Consider the following 18,102-nt stretch of genomic DNA (forward strand, 5'->3'; position numbering starts at 1 on the left):
ATGCCCCTTTAAGGGCAGCATGAGCTCAGTCACCTGGTGCATTGTGACATCATAATCTCTGCCCAGGGTGCGCGCTGGAAGGGATGCTGGAGTCAGAGAGAAACCTCTGATGATGCCATTTCCCCATGGCTGCCCCGCCACGTGGCAATACAAGCGCGGCTGGTTTCTGGACCACTGCGCTCATTTCAAGAGAAGGTGGGAACTGTTCCGATGGGAAAGTTTGCATCTGAACAAGAGGGGGACTAACATCCTTGCAGAAAGGTTTATTAGTGCTTCTCTGAGAGGGGGGTTTACTAGAAATGAAAGGGGGAGGAATGGCTTTGTTCATCAGGGAAAATATCACAGCTGTGCTCAGACAGGATAGGCTATATGGGTGGAACTGAGGAATAGGAAAGGTATGATTACACTCATTGGATTGTATTATAGATTGCTCAATCGTCAGCGAGAATTAGAGGAAAAATCTGTAGAGAGATAACAGACAGCTGCAGGAAGGATAAAGTTGTGGTAATAGGTGATTTAACTCTCCACATATTGACTGGGTCTCCCAAACCATAAGAGAGGGCTGAATGGTTTGGAGTTTGTCAAATGTGTTCCAAAATATTTTTCTAAATCAATATATAAAGGTACCAACTAGAGAGAGTGCAATATTGGATCTCTTATTAGGAATCAAGACAAGACACATGGAAGAAGTATGTGTGGGGGACGAGTTTGAGCCTAGTGATCATGATGCCATTAGCTTCTAGCTAATTATGGAGATAGATCAGTTTGGGACTTGGGTTCATTCACAGTTGGAGAAAGGCTAAATTTGAGGGAATGATGGGATCTAGAATGTGTGAATTGGGAAATTTGTGTTCCAGAAAGGATGTACTAGGTAAGTGATAGATAGGCCTTCAAAGGTGAAATTTTGAGCATTTGTATGTTCCATTTGTAAACAGAGATAGGAGCCATGGTTTTGGAGGATATTGGGGATCTGGTTTGGAAGATATGGGTTGGCAGCAGGTATAGGCAACATGGAGCAAATGATATACTTGAGGAGTATTTAAAAAATGCAAGATAAAACAAGAAAAAAATCAGGAAGAGGAAAAGAAGACATGGAGTTGCTTTGGTAGATAATGTGAAGGAAAATTCTAAGGGTTTCCACAGGTATATGAAGAGCAAAAAGATAGTAAGGTACAAAATTGGTCCCCTTGAAGATCAGAGTGGTCAGCTTTGTATGAAGCCTGAAGATATGGGGGAGATGTTAAATTTTTTTTTGTATCACTATTTACCCAGGAAACTGGCAGAGTCTAAGGAAGTAAGGAAAACAAGTAGAGACGTCATTTTAAAGAGGAGGAGGTATCTGTCAGATTGGGGTTACCAGGAATGTTGATGAATGAAAAGCTGCAGATGTTGTCTACCTGGACTTTCGAATTAGGCCTTTGACAAGGTCCTACATGGGAGATTAGTCAGAAAGGTTCAGCTGATGGGTATTCATGGGGAGGTAGTCAACTGGTTTCAACATTGGCTACCAGGAGAAGACAGAGGGTTGTAGTGGATGATTGCTTCTGAGACTGGAGGCCTGAGACTGTGTGCCTCAGGAATCAGTGCTGGGACCATTATTGTCATCCACATCAATGATCTGGATGATAATGTGGTAAATTGGATCAGCAAGTTTGCAGATGACACTAAGATTGAAGGTGTTGTGGACAGTGAAGAAAGTTTTCAAAGCTCGTATAGGGTTCTGGGCCAGTTGGACAAACCAGCTGATAAATGGAGGATGGAATTTAATGCAGGTAAGTGTGAGGTGTTACATTTTAGAAGGATAAACCAATTTATGGTAAATGGTTGGGCACTGAGGAGTGCAATGCAACAGAGGGATCTGGGAATACAAATACATAATTCCCACAAAGTGATGTCACAGGTGGTTCGTGTTGTGAAAAGAGCTTTTGGCATATTGGCCTTCACAAATCAAAGTATTGATATTGGAGTTGGGATGTTATGGTAAAGTTTTAGATTACATTGGTGAGGCCAAATTTGGAGTATTATGGGCAGTTTTGGTAACCTAACTACAGGAAAGATATCACTAAGATGAAAAGAGTGCAAAGATTTACTAGGATGTTGCCTGGCCTTCAGGAACTGAGTTGCAGTTAAACAGGTTAGGATTTTATTCCCTGGAGTGTAGAAGAATGAGGGGAGATTTGACAGAGGTATTTAAAATTATGTGGAGTCCAGACAGAATAAATGTAGGTAGGCTTTTTCCACAAGAGGAAGGTGAGATACAAACCAGAGGATATAGGTGAGAGGTTTAGGGAGAATATTTGGGGGAACTTCTTCGCATATAGAATGGTTGGAGTGTGGAATGAGATGCCATCTGAAGTGGTGAATGTGGGTTCAATTTTAACATTTAAGAAGAATATGGACAGGTACATGCATGGGAGGTACATGGTCTGGATGCCAGTCAATGGGACTAGGTAGTGTAATTTGGCATGGACTTGAAGGACCTTTTTCTGTGCTGTAATGTTCTATGGCTTGGGAATCAATCTCATCCTGTGGCTGTTCTGTTTGTGACCATCAGCTTCTTCCTTGGAGGCAAGGCTCCACCTGTTAGCAACTGCTCATCCTTGTTATTTGCAAGCTTTTCCTGCACGAGGAACTGTTAGCAAGCTTTGTATATTGGTTATAGCGGACGTGAATTTCATGGTTACCCAGCTGGCCTTGTGGGTGAAGTGTGGGATGTGATTGTTAGGCTTAAAATTGGTATCAAAGATGCAAGGAATGATAGGAATCTAGAAAGTGAAAGGTAAAGGTCTTGCTTAATATTTTTAAGAGTGTGAAGTGGTTGTGAACTATAGCTGTTCCATTCGATGGCTTTTAAAGATGTGCTTACCATTGTTCATTGAACCTTTTATAGCACTGTATTTTGATCATTGAAGCTTGGAACCTCCTGTTATCTGCTAGCTGTAGTTCTCCAAAAACTTTTACAAAGTTTAACTGGAGTCATTCCCAGTGTCCAAGGACTCCTTCAGAGCATCTAAAAAATGGGAGCATTAATTTTCAGTTATTAATACACCTCCCCTTTATGAGAAGCAAATTGGTTTCAAGTGGCCCTTGCTTTTCATGTTATTAATCAGTCATTTTAATTTAATTGTGCAGGAAGGAGGTTACCACTCTCATGCTGTTGACGAATGAATCGAGCAAGCAGTCTGCTTGTGCATTTTAAAAATCAAATGTTATATTCTTGAAATAAAACAAATGAAAATTTAAATTTTCAAAAATGCAGGGGGATCTCAACATCCATAGGAGTTAAGGACATATAACCAACAATTCAGGCCTGAGGTCTTCCAGCATTTTTGTGGTTTTACTACAATTACAGCTTCTGCAGAATTGTGTCTTCCATAAGATTTAAATTCTGCAAGGCTGATGATGTCAGCTAATCATGGCGTTTTAGTCATAAATCAAGTATCAAACCCCAAATGATTCTATTTCATTATTGAAAATCAACTTGTGCTATGTTAGCTTTCTCCCGCCTCATGATTGAACTGTTTGATACTGAAAACTGTATCAATAACAGGGGTAAGACGTGTGGAACATACTAACAATGGCAAAGCAGCTGGTGGAAGAGACACCTTGACAGCCTTTTATGTTGGAATTGCTCTCACCCTAAGATCATCGGAACAGACTGTATTTAAAAATCCCTGGAAGTTAAATAATACACATTTACGCAGTATCATACGTACTACAGATGTATTTATTTCCAAAATATAAAGACTTTGTGGCTAAGAACAGTTCAAGCTAAAACAAAACACAAGATGCAAATAGCAAAAGTCCACCCAATACAAGCAGCATCAGCACTGGGTATCTTGCCAATGCATTCTTACACCCTATTTTAAAACATTCTAAATAGTAGACACTGGCAAGGCATAAAATTAGCAGCAAACATGAATCAGGAATGCACTAAGTAAAAAGCAATGACCAAAAAAAAATGACTATAAATGTGAAAACATATTTTATCTAAGAATCTTTTTTGGCATCAGACTAAGGCAACCACCTGTTTTGCAAGCCAGTCCAGTCAAACAGGTACATGCACCTATAAATGTAACTTGATGCAACTAAATAAGATTGTTCAAAAAAAGCTAAATGTTACAATTTAATTTAACTTGTAAGATGTAAATTTCGTAGGCAGATACAATTAGCTAAATATCACACCAATGTGACAAAACTTCATAAACATGCATCATCTGTGATGCAGAGGGAAGTTCTTGAAGGCATGAGGCAAGAGGGCATCACTTGATAACCCAAAAAGGACTTTCTCCTGCACACATTTCTTCAGTACAGGAGGAAACAATTGGATGCAATCCCATCGAAACTAAGATAATTTCTTGAGTAATGTCAGGTTTTCAGTCCATAAAATTTCTTGGGTTCACTGATTATCAGCAGGCCTATGCATAAAGCAACTGTAAACCAAAACTCTGCAAGTTATTTTGAACATTATGATTTGTTTTTCATGAAAATAAACTTAAGAAAATTGATTATCATGTGGATGTGGCCAATTTGTTTTGTCCACATCTGTTCAAAAAGCTTTAATAAAGTAATCGCAGAATATAAAAAAATCTCCTTATACTGCAGAATTATGTTAGGAATAAAAATCAGTCAGGAAATCATTCAATTGCCTATTGTAAAATGCACAGGTAGCCACATGAAAATATTTTTTTTCTTACAAATTATGCAGATTAAATATACATTTAAAACTTGGTGTATCATGTGTATATTTTACATTAACCAAGCTCCACAATAACATTTGTTCGATTGAACCAATTCCAGATTATTTTATTATAAAGGTGTCATTGTACTACCTTCAGCTGTAATGCTCATTGTCCTACTGCAAAAAGCGTTAACTTGCAAAACTGAATGTTTATGTTAAGCTTCCAATGCAGTGATCCATTTGAGCCAAGAGAAACGATAAAGTCCCATTTCAGGTGAAACTATGAAAACATTTGTTGAAAATGAAAGTTACCTATATAAATAAAGACTACACTGTGTTGTGAATTCTGCAACTCTTCAGTCCTACAATAACGCAAGTTGGATTTAGTACATTTTAACTGGCCAGATATTATTCAAATGTCAAATATTCTAAGCTTCAAGTATTGAAACAATGGTATATTGTAAAACTAATGTTATCCTTGATATATTTAAACAATGCCCCCTTAAGGATGACAAATAAACAGGTTTGAATAATTATAACACTATAATTGAGATGTAAATTGCTAAATGTGTGCTTTCTTAAGATTACTACTAGCTTTTCAAGCTGTGAGATACATTGTCATAAGTAGAAGTCTCATCCATCCACAAGAAAAACTGAATAGAAGTGGGCTTCTGCTTTGGGCACATTTACATAACCCAGTTTTCCATAAACAGTGTACTTTCTTTGCATTAAAATATTAATCAATGTACCTAACAGCTGTAAATGGGTGCATTTGACGGTAATTCTTTAATGTTCACGGTGTTCATTTGCTTAAAATAGGTTTATCATTCTGTGAGTTACAACTTTGCAGATATTGCCCTCCCTTTGAAATGTCACACATCAATGTTTGTATCAGTCAGGAGTCCTAGCCAATTTCCCCTTATCTAATCCATGGACCCGTGATTAAATGAGATTCCATTTGGTTCAACTCTTTATGGTTCAACTATTCTTGGAGGACGATTGGACTATCCTGTATAATTGTTTTAAGGCTTCAAATATTATATATGAACCCCCTAACACTAAAGTAGCTCATAGTCAGCCATTATTGATATCAGATAAATTGCCTCAAATGATCTTGTCACAACCAATCTCTCCCTATAATTTTATATGGCAGCGAACTTAGAAATGTAGCACTCATGCATACTGAGCCATGGTGATTTACTAAGAATTATGGTTGGGATCACATATTAACTCATTGCTGCAAGGTTCATAATAAGTTCAATTACAGCAGTTACGTTCTATGTTTTAATCTGTTTTCAATTGATTGCAGTACTAAAATGAATCTTCTAGATATTATCAAACTATTTCAATAATAATTTAAATATGTTCTGATCCAATTAGATGCTGTTCAGTTGAACCAATAAAATATTCATGATTTTTACCCTAAATAAACATGCATTATTTTGTTTTTTCTGGAGGATTCTATGGATTGCCATTTGTATATTACTGTTCATTATATCTGACGCTTATTTCTTTCTACAAAAGTCTTGAACTTATTGCTTCTTGTAAGACCAACTTAGTTTAATTTTAATTCTCATTTCCTTTCAGCTGTCGGTGATCCCCACAATTTCTACACCTTCCCAGTCATCACAAAATACACCTCCCTTTGCTTTGACACTTATTCTCAGTTTCCTCCAGACACATTCCCTCTTGGCCTGTTTCTAAATATCAAATAACCTGTGCGGAGGAGCTGTGCAATTCCTGAACATGTTGGTTTTTCTTAGAGTTCAATCATTTATCTATTTTATTAATTTTCCTTTCCCATTGTTCAAAATTAAAAGAAAAATAAACAATCCTCACTGTTTCAAACAGTATCTTGAGTCTGCACATTCTTCCATTCAAATCTTGACACAAAAGTTCAAAATATACTCAACTTCCATTAAAGATTTAAAAATATTATAATTAATGTAGCATCTATCGGGATACCATAGAAGGTTTATAGCCAAGGAACTGTTTTTGAAATCTCTGGTGGATATAGAAAATGAAGCCACAGAACTTTTCCACAAATGACCACCCAAATCCGCCCACGACTGCAGAGGGGCCTGAATGAGGCCCCCACTCCAATGACTCCATTTAGAACTCTCATTGGCTTGGAAAAGCAGCATTCATATTTAAGTCTCTGGCCATAATCTTTACACCCCCGGAAGAAGATTCACAAATGTCAGATTCAAGGTTCACCACCAGATTCAAGGACAGTTTCTTTTCTGCCATTATCAGACACCTGAATGAATCCCAAATAGATGTTCCATATCAATTCTTTCTTTGTAACTCTGTAGTTTTATACTGCGTCTTACTTGTTGTTTTATGAATGTCAACTATTCATCGAGCAAAACAAGCTCTATCACTAGAATTTGGATAAATGACAATACTCTTGAACTTGATCTGCCCTTTTTAACACTGAATGAATATTAGGTAGCATGTCAAATCTAACACATCTGCGGTCTACTTTCTTTCAAAGTAATTCTAGAGAACTTTCATTTTCACTTGAGAGAGTAATCAAGGATGAAGCTTTAAAAAAAGGGGGCTGCACAGAAGCATCAGCTGAGATTTTTAGGCCAAAGATCTGCAATGGATTGAACCTGGAACTTTTTGACCGAGATGCAAGTGTGATAACAATTGAGCCAAGGCTGCCAACAAAGTAAAAATAAACATCATTACGAAAGGTATTTTATGAAGCACTTACCTTCAGCAGTTGAAAAATACATTTATATTTAAGCTTAAGCACTAGTGATAGTTGCAACATTTAGTTATAGCTACTGTGGGATTAAAAAAAAGTGGAAAGGTCTAACAACTCCCATGTATTTTCAGAATAAATTGGCTTCATATTTTCACTGCTTCTTGCCTTTAACATTTTGGAAATATTATCCATAGACAGAAAAATCAAGATGACAGTTTTACACTTTCAGTAGAATCCATTCACATTTAACATTGATCTTCATGAATTAGCATTATTAATGGTTGAGAAAAATGCAAGAAACTAAACATACACACTACTGCCCACCATAATAATTCAGAGACATAAAATGTTCTGAGATATTTGTGTTACATGTTTGTTGGTCTTTCAAAATCATATTCAAATATTATAAAGGCATGATAAAATTTGTACAATGCAAACAGAATTAAATCTACTCTGCATCCATTCAGCTCAATATCATGGGACTGACAATTATAGATAGTTGTTGTCCATACTGAATTTATAGGTTTAAAAACACTTTTACAAATTTGGTGAGAAGGACATGTGCCTTGATAACGATTTGCTGTAGATACAAACAGCACAGCATTACTTACATTATTTGGAACGACATTTACTGAGACATCACTTGAATCTGCTAATTAACCTGATTTAAAGGTGGTATAAGAACTTCCCACATTGATGCCAGGTTATAGTTTACAAGCTGAATTTGCTTGACATGCTTGATTTTATATAAAACTAATGAGTAAACATCATGAAATAATTTCAGGGATGGACAATCAAGAACCAAATTAATATTGTACACTGTGTAGTATTTGTGACTGTCTGCAGCCTTAATTACTTAACTATGACTCATGGTAATGTACTTCTAAATGGCCATATTGTAAAGCATACACAGCTATTACCATTCAATGGCAAAGATCACGGGATATTGAAGCACTCACTTGATGCTTTTACCATTTAGACATTCAATAAAAACAGAAACCCATAAAATCCCTAACTAAACATTTGCATAGACACCCAGTTTAAAAATTTCAATTTTAAATTAATTTACAAGAAGGTTCCTCACAGAACTAGAGAACCACTTTTATTTAGTTTAATGTTGCACTGGGACCTCTGCAATATAATTATTTTACAGGAAATATATGTGAGAAAATATTAACTCCAGTATATCAATGAATAAGCACTTAGTGAAAGTAGATATATACATTATGATTTTTATTTAGAAACCCTTTTAATTTGTAATTTTTTAAAAAAAGTTGGCAGTGTAATGTGAATTTGAGACAGAAAAGCTAAAACTCCTTAACACAGAACTGTAATTGCTATGAGCAATTGATATTGTTCACCACTTAAAAATAGCCTAGAATATAGAATTGCCATTTAGGGTGATAGTTATTTTGTCCAAAAGTTGTACTTGAACTTGAAATGTGTGCAATGCAGGTAACTGTATAAGGAGAACCACAGAATAAGTGTCTCAAACAGTACTCAACAGAAACATTAAACAAGCTAACATGTATAAGAAATAATAGTTTCCTAGCTCTTTTCTATATTTTATTCTTTTGAATGAAAATGTATTTGTGTAAGCAAGACATAATTGATATGTATAGTTTTAAATAGCAGAACCACTGTTTATAACCATGATGTTTTTTGCACTTTTCAGTTGATTTTTATTATTTGCCTTTTTCTTTTTGCTGAACTATGTCACTTGATTTTTATTTCTATTATTGCAGGAGACAGTGTGATAATTATTCAAGTATGAAAGGATTGTAATGATTTATTTAATAGCCATAATGCACAAACATGAACTTTTTTTGCTAGATATCTACCTCAACCAAGCCACAAATAGAGCTTGTGGACTATCTTGAAGAATAAAAAATATTATCTAAAAGTACAGAATAATCCATTGCAGGAACTTAGTGGGTCAACCAGCATCAGTGGGAGAAAAAGGAATGGTCAGCATTTTGGGCCAGAACCCTCCATCAAGACCTCAACATTGGAGCGGAGGAGGCCAGAAAGGATGATGATGACAAGGCAGAGATTTAAGTTCAAGCCAAGTGTGGAAATGGAAGAGGAGGAGGAAAGTGATGGGAGGATAGGGCTCAGGAAAGTGCAGCTCAGGGATTAGAGGGGTAGTGGAAAGGGAAGGAAGCGTTGGGGCTGGGATGCAAGATCAGAAGTGAATTGGCAGGAGGTGGTGAGAGAAAAATATGGCAGGAAGTGAGGGGTCTGAAGCAGGGCAGTACAGTGGCATGTTACCAGGAGAGTACAGGAGATTGAGGTTGGAAGGAAGATCTAAGCAGAGATATGGGAGGTAGACATCTGTCAGGAGAGTGAGGAGAGCATTAAAACCCAGGATAATCAAGGGTTGTGGCCCAAAGTGTCGATCATTCTTTTTCTCCCACTAATGTTGGTTGACCTACTGAGTTCTCCAGCAGGTTGTTTTTTCACTCCAGATTCCAGCATCTAGTCTTTTGTGTGTTACCTAAAGCACCATTGGCAGATTCATTTCTGTGGAATTGTATCGCACAGTTCTGTTTTAACATATTTTATGTGAGGAAGATTATAACCTTAATTGATCATTATTAAAAGATAAGTTAAGAATATCTTTGTCTATCTTGTGGCATTTTTGATAATATTTACATACTGAATCAGAGAATCATGTTCATTTGTATGAACATGAATATATATATTTACATGCTGCTCATTGAAGTCAGAGATGAACCTCATATATACTGAACTCTAGCTTAATGAATATTCCAGTCAATATTGAAACTCTGCTATTTATCTGTAACCAATGCACGAGAACTAATAATAACTTGTTTGTATATTAGCCCCTTATATTATGTTGCCTTACTATGTTAAGATATCTTTATCCATTATATGTCATTAAAATCATTAGTCTTGTATTTGCAAGGAAAAAAGAACAGGGTGGTATAATTATAATAGATAAAATATTCCTGAAATATCTAGACTAAATATATGTATTGGAAAAAAAGGAGTAATTCAGAATTTGTTGCTAGTGGTTCCCTGTTTCTATGCAGGGTCTGCCATTTTGCAATCTCTTTCAGCATATTTGGTAGAAATTACTAAACCAGTAGGAACTTCAGACATCTCTGAACTATTATCTCCCTTAAAAAACCTGAAAGAAGCATGCTCATGGAACAGCAGTACTGTGAAACATGTACTAAGCCAACGAAAACTGCCTATCTAGTTCTCTGGATCATAATTTTTGTGGATTTCCATTCTCTCTGTTAATTATTTCAAAATTTCATGCTCGTTAAATAATAATGAAATAATGCTTGTTTCTAAAATGTTTATTTTTAATATTTCAGTTGCTATTTAAATAGCACTCTTTGTAAAATGCTTAGATGCAAAATATTTAAAGAGTTAGGTCAAAAATTACTGATTTTAATTCCTGTTTTGGTATTTGCAATAGTTCTTCAATGTGAATAGGTACCTCGCCTGCTTGATGACATTACTGTTGTTCAATGCCTGGGGCCACCAGAAGATAATGACTGGTAGCAAATGATATTGAGCATGGTGAAAGTGAAAGCTCTTTCTGGGAAACATTCTTTTCACTGCTAGTCACAAAATTTGAGCCAATCTTACCATTGTTGTAAACTGCAGTTTCAAATGATTCCAATCATTACCACATGCATTTTCTTCATTTACAAATAGTTTATGAATTATTTCATAACATCCATCAATATTGATGCAAATATTGGTTACAATTTGAGACCAATAATGTCCTAATCTGAAAGGAAATTGCTGGAGATCTGGAATAAATTGGAAAAAAAAAAGACCTGGAAGCATGTGAAGAGACTAACAGAGTTCATGTTTCAATTTGATTTCCTTTCATCTGCACTTCCCTTTTCATTGATGGTGTTTGGTCTGTTAGCATTTACAGTTTTTCAATTTGCTTTAATTTATCTCAAAATGTAAGAAAGCAAATCTGACATGAGAAGTCATTCAGAAACAGATTTTTTTCACTGCAGCAAAACCATTATAGAAATGATGGTTGAAAAGAAAAGTTATTAAACATTGAGCTCATTCATTTCAGCAATGCTGTATTACTGCAAAATTTCTGCAGTGACGCTTCTCAGCAATTCATCCTTAAGATGATAGCATCACAAGATAAAATCCACACAGTTTTTCATGAACAATTACTTTATCCCTAGGGCCTCAGACAATTTCCAAAGTGTAAACTGGTCACAAAAGCTCATATTTTTGAACCAAAATGTATTTGCTTCAACCAATTTATGTGTGTTTTATCTGAAGATATCAGAGATGAAGTCATATCTAGCATGCAATGAATTAAAAAGTAAATAGATTGGATTTCTAAATTTGATTACCTGGTTTTATATTGAGAAATTGGTGGCAAACCTAATATGAACAGACATCACCTCCTAAGAATGGAGATTTAATGTTTTGCAAGCACTAGGCAGGAGGAGAGTTGCTGTAAATTTGCAAATCATCTTCCATTTTTTATCTTTCTCTTTTCCTAAGAAATGTTTTGACATGTTAAAATATGTTGAAAACTATGTTTTTTTTAATAATTAGAGGGACATATTTTTCAAGTTCTCTGTTGCAATGATCTCTCTTTCATTGACACAAATATTAAAAAAAATACTATTGACAAAAAGCAACAATTCTATAATAGAAGTAGCCCTGAATCTTTTAGGTTTCTTTTTCATTCACAAAACATCAAACACTTTATTTTTTTCTCCAAAATACTTTCTTCCTAATAATGCCACAAAAGTGAGCTCTTCAATGGATTTTACAACTTCTTGCCGAATTTGTTGGTATTGAAGATTGTTCTATGTATTCACAGCATAGTGGACAATGGCTGAAGTTATCCATTTCACTTCTTCAAAGAACTTTTGTCAGTTTGGAACTTTAGTAACATTTTGATTTACGTTTTGAATTCTGGCCTTAGCAGCTGGTTATATTAAAAACAAAACGGCACGTCTGGCAGAGAATGTATGTGGTGTTCCACTTCACCTTGCAGCATTCTGCATTCAGGTTACATCATTTACAGCAGCTAATTCAGTCCAGAATTTTCCAGAGGTGAAGGTGGAGATGCAAAGGATGGTGGTGGAAACTGCAACAGTTCTTGCATTGTTTCAAAAATGGTAATGTGAGGCACTAAGTCAAGAAAGCACAAATTGGAGAGATTTCAAAAGCAGCATATGGAGGAGATATTGCTTTAATGCAAAAATATTTGATTGATCAAGTATTCCTTTCAAGAACCAAAATTTCACGCTTGAAGATGTTAAGCCGTGTTCACTTCAGAAGAAGACTCGTTTGGAGATAGACACAAGTTCTGACTCTCAGTGTATTTATCATGGTCCATAAAATACTGGTGGGACAGTGCATTGAAAGCAGATATTCTCTTTTCTGGATTAAAAGTTAGAAATTTCTGTTTAAAAGAAAAGGACAAGCAACATGTCACAAATAAATATTGATTAACATGAGCTGAAGATTCACTTTGGCTTCTGTCAAACACCTGTCAAGTTATAGTAGAGGAACAATAAAAGTTCAAGAAATTGCCAAAAATTGTATTTCATCAAGGGATTAGAGACACAGACATTTTAGTAATTAGGTACATAATGTTGAGATATAAGATGCTAATTCACAGAAATACTTTTGTTGTAAGATGTCAATGTTAAGAGCACACATTGGGTCAAATTCAATTGTATTCACCCCCAACTATTTTGCTATAAAGTTTTAAATCAGTTATACTTATAATTTGTAATGGTTTGAAAATAATGTGATTTTAATTCAATTTTGGAACGCCTGGAAGAAAAACAGTGTTCCTTAATGAAAAACATATTGTCAAAGGCATACCAGCAGCAGGTCTTTCCCTGGTTCATTTATCTCTGGTACTAAGTCCTGTATGGGTTGTGGTGATCTTGTAGAAAAAGCATTTTTTGGCAGGGCCACGTCTGTTGGCCAATCATCCTCACTTGGAAGACCAAGAACACTGTACAAAAGAACAAAAGTCAGGAAAAAGATGACTTTGCAAACATTGAAAATTAAATACTTGTGTACTGTGATGTTTTGTAATAGGGCATATTTCCTTTTGCAAACTTTGCTATCATAAAATATGTCAAACAACATCCAAGATTAAGACTGTGTATGATGTATGAACGTAGATACACCATGGTCCGTAGAAATGTAGTTTCATCTCATTGTATATGATGCCAGAGGATAATAAACTTGAACTTGATAATGGACAAACTACATCCAGAGCACCTGGTTAACCTTTCAGAATTATATTTATGTAACTATTGCCGTTGTCTTTTGTATCTGCTTAGAGAAATACAAATAATCCTCAAGGTGACAGACCTGAATTTTGGCAGGCACTATGGACTTCTTGAAATTGTGTGATTTTCTTCCATGGCTAATAACTTGCTCACAGAAAAGTCGCAGACATTGCAAGTAGGGTTTTTTTTATGGTGCAGCACCTGGGTAGCCCTCCAGGCACCCAGATGCGATTAGTGGGCTAAAGGTGTTTCTACCACCTTTCAAGCTTGGTGGATGGTGGGAGAAAACAACCTAGTAAATTGTCAACATGGCGATTTAAGGGGGATCCCGCCATCATGATGACGTGGTAAGTGATACATCACGCAAACTATTTGTTATCAGTCTCCCCACCACCGTCAATCATGCTTCTCCCACCTTGCGGCAGCGAATCCCTCTTCTCCGTGGCAGCCGACCCCTCTGCCTCCTACCGATCGTGGTGACCCCTCTACCACCCTCTTGACCTCTTCCCCAATTGTGTTCCCCCCCCCCCCAATGACAGTGACCCCTCTCTCCCCCCCGATCATGCCAGACACTTCAGCAGGGGTTTCCCTGTGACGCCAGCGCTGATGTCACAGGAGTAACCGGCTCAGCCGTTTTTGTTTTCAGGCCGCCAGTGGATGCGACCTAGGTAAGTTTGACTGGGTTCCCTGACTACCTCATAGGTGGGGCAGGGTTGCGGTTGAATTTGCAGCCCACTGACCGGGTTGGATCCTTTCAACCTGCCATATGATTGGGGGGCTAACCAGGCAAATTGCCTGGTTAACCCCATTTTACAAGACAGCTTAAAAGCGCCTAATGAGAATACTTCCATTCTGCAAATGAATATAGATAGATGAGTGTGAAATCATACACTTTGGTTGGAGGAATCAAAGGACAAACTTAGAGAAGAACCAAACAGTGCCTACCAGAATCCCTGAAAAGGCAGAGGACCCTGTGATATCTGTCACTAAGGGTGATGTCAGAAAATCATTCAGGAGGGTGAACCCTCACAAGGTGTCAGGCTCTGATGGCGTTCTTGGCAGGGTATTGAAAATCTGTGCCAACCAACTAGCTGGAGTGTTCACGGACATTTTCAACCTCTCGTTGCTGCAGTCAGAGGTTCCCACCTGCTTCAAAAGGGCATTAATCATTCCGGTACCCAAGAAGAGTAATGACTACCACCCAGTAGCACTAACCTCAACTGTGATTAAATGATTTGAGAGGTTGGTCATAGTCAGAATTAATATGCACCTAAGCAAAGAGCTGGACCCTCTGCAATTCACCTATCTTCACAATCACTCCACAGCAGACGCAATATCGCAGGCTCTCCATTCACCTCTGGATCACCTCGAAAACAGCAATTCATGCATACGGCTGCTATTCATTGTCTACAGTTCAACTTTCAATGCGATTATTCCCTTAGTACTGGTCAACAGCTACAAACTCTAGGCTTCTGTACCTCCCTCTGCAATTGGACCTTTGACTTCCTCATTGGAAGACCAGTCAGAATGAATTGGAAAGGTCTTCTCCTCACTATTATCAACACAGATGCACCCCAAGGATATGTGCTTAGCCCATTGCTCCACTCATTATACACCCATTACTGTGTGGCCAGGCACAATTCCAATGCCATCTACAAGTTTGCCGATGACACCACAGTTGTTGGCAGAATCACAAATGGCAACGAGGAAGCGCATAGGAGGAAGATAGATAAGCTCATTGAACAGTGTAACAACAATAACCTTGCGCACAACATCAGCAAAACCAAGAAGATGATTGTGAACTTCAGAAAGAAGCCAGGGGAACACGACCCAGTCCTCATCGAGGGCCCAGTAATGGAGAGGTCAAGAATTTCAAATTCCTGGGTGTCAACATCTCCAATGATCTGTCCTGGAGCATCCATGTTGATGCAATCATGAGAAAGGCTCGGCAGTGGCTATACTTTGTGAGGTGCTTGAAGAGATTTAGTAGGTCACTGAAGACTCTTGTAAACTTCTACAGGTGTTCCACGGAGAGCATCACTGCCTGGTATGGAGGCGCCAACTCTCAGGACAAGAATAAACTCCAGAGGGTTGTTAATTCAGCCTGCGACATCACAGGCACCAGACGAGGACATATACTTGAGGCAGTGTCTTAAAAAAGCAGCCTCTATCCAAAAAGACCCCCACCACCCAGGCCATGCCCATTTTACTGCTATCATTGGGGGAAAGGTACAGGAGCCTAAAGTCGAGCACTCAACAGCCAAGGACAGCTTCTTCCCCACTGCCACCAGATTCCTGAATAATCAATGACCCAAAGACCCTGCCTTACTCTTCGTGCACTGTTATTTTTATTTTTTTATTTATAGTAATGTTGTATGATGGTTAGAATATGAATTTTTCCACTATATGATGCTGCCACAAGACACCAAATTTCATAGCTATTCATGACAATAAATTTCTGATCCTGACAAAAAATAAGAGAATGTAGAGAGAAGCAAACTACTGTACTAAAAGATCTGCAGAATTCTTGGGTCGAGTGTAATGCACAAATGTGCCTAAGAAATTCAGGACATCCATGGGAAGTGAGGAGTCAGGAATTTTTCAGGCCTGGGTCTTTCCTCTTATGAATGTATAGGTGGCATGCAGATGCAACAATTAGTAAAGAAAGACAAATGGAATTTTTACATTTATTACATGACAAATAGATAAGTATTGATAATGGCATTGTTTTTGTGAGACCACAAATGTAGTCTGTGTACACTTTTGGTCCTCTTATTTATGAAATGATAAACTAGCTTTGGAGAAAAACCAGAAGTGATTCACCTGGCAAATTCCTGGGCTGAGAGGATTATCCCATCATAAACAACTAAAATAGATCTGTATTCTTTGCAGTTTAGAATCTCATTGAAACAAATAAATCCTATGGGGTCATTAGAGGTTAGAGATAGTGAGAAGTTTCCACGAGTAGAAAAGACTTCAATGTGAAGATCCAGTTGTAAGATTAGTGGGAAGTCATTTAAAACAGAGGTGCTGAGGAATTTTACTCACAAGGGCGATGTATCTCAGAAATTTTACACCCGGAAGGACTGTGGAGGCAAATACATTTTGAAAGATCTGGGGAAATGGAGAGATGAAGAGTTACACCAGGCAATATCATATCGAATGGTGGAGCCAACTAGAGGGGTGCGGTAACCCACACCTGCTTCTATATTTTTGTCTTGGGAAGGACTTGGACAAGACTTCATCAGTGGAAAAAATATTAATTGTTTCTCAGCCCAACTATGAATAATAAGCATGACTAATAAGAACCAAGGAACACAACAAAGTCAGATGGAATTATATTATGTTGTATTCCCAATACCTAGAGATGACACTGGAGGGCAGTGTGTTGCTCTGAATAAATGCAGGAAAATGAATGTAATTTCCCCAATTCTATTTGAAAACATTCTGGCTGATCAGATCCTTGGGAAGGAAGACATGGAATCTGTGAAACAGGGCTTACCTAAAACAATTTTAAAATATATTTTTTCTAAAGATTCACAGCCAACACATTGGACATTGCCCCCCCACTCCCCCACAATCAATCAAGGAGGTTGATCCGTAAACTTAGAGCCTGTTCCCTAATTTGTTGGGAGGCCACACTATTTAGTATTTTATTGGCAATGTGTCTGTTTTTCAATACAAAAGGACAGATTATAAAAACACACAAGTTGCTGACTCAGAGCACTAATTGTATTGGAAAGTATGGGTGACATTCACTTGCTTCCTGTATGTCTACTGATTGAATATAGGTTAGAGCAGCCAAATCATTTCAATCAACAGGTCGATGAATGTTGCCTCAGGAAGATGACCAATTTAAAGTGAGGCAGCAAAATCAATGACTGTCATTACTCTTCAGCATTTATAATCCATGGCCCTGCGCAAAAAATGTATTATACGATAACAGCTTAGGTTTTCTTAATTTGTGCTGAGCTAAATTTAATAGTTCAAAGTTCAACATTCAGATTTATTGTAAAGAGTGCATACATGATACCACATACAACCCTGAGATTCTTTTTCCTGAGGGTCATGCAGAATTTATCGGTAATTCAAAAAATGTACTAAAAAAAAATACATATACAAAAGAGAGAAATGTAAGCAAAGAAACTGTGCAGTACAGAAAATAAATATACTACAGAACCAAAGAACTGCAGAATACAGCTCAGAAACAGGCCCCTTCAGCTCTTCTAGTCTGTACCGAACCATTTTTCTGTCATGCCCCACTGACCTCCACCCAGTCCACGGCCGTCCATACTTCTCCCGTCTTGTACCTGTCCAAATTCTTCTTAAATGTTAAAATTGAGCCTACATTCATCACTTCAGCAGGCAGTTCGTTCCACAGTCCCACCACTCTCTGTGTGAAGAAGTTACCCTTAAACTTTTCC

General features: G+C 37.3%; 1 protein-coding gene across 9 annotated transcripts in view; it reads right to left on the reverse strand.

Annotated features, from left to right (window-relative positions):
* Positions 1–3,709: 3,709 nt before the first annotated feature.
* cdk6 (cyclin dependent kinase 6) overlaps positions 3,710–18,102 on the reverse strand; it is a 233,423-nt gene continuing 219,030 nt past the window's right edge. For 8 of the 9 annotated variants that reach the window (XM_069913951.1, XM_069913952.1, XM_069913950.1 and 5 more), the window contains 2 exons: positions 13,260–13,395; positions 3,710–12,831 (listed from right to left, as the gene is read on the reverse strand). In XM_069913951.1, coding sequence (XP_069770052.1) covers positions 12,685–12,831; positions 13,260–13,395 — 283 coding nt within the window. In that variant the 3' untranslated portion in view covers positions 3,710–12,684. Of the gene's footprint in view, positions 12,832–13,259; positions 13,396–16,726; positions 16,765–18,102 lie in introns of all 9 variants that reach the window. The other variant, XM_069913955.1, reaches the window with a different exon arrangement.

Source organism: Narcine bancroftii, chromosome 1, assembly GCF_036971445.1.
Source record: "Narcine bancroftii isolate sNarBan1 chromosome 1, sNarBan1.hap1, whole genome shotgun sequence".
Classification (NCBI taxonomy): Eukaryota; Metazoa; Chordata; class Chondrichthyes; order Torpediniformes; family Narcinidae; genus Narcine; species Narcine bancroftii.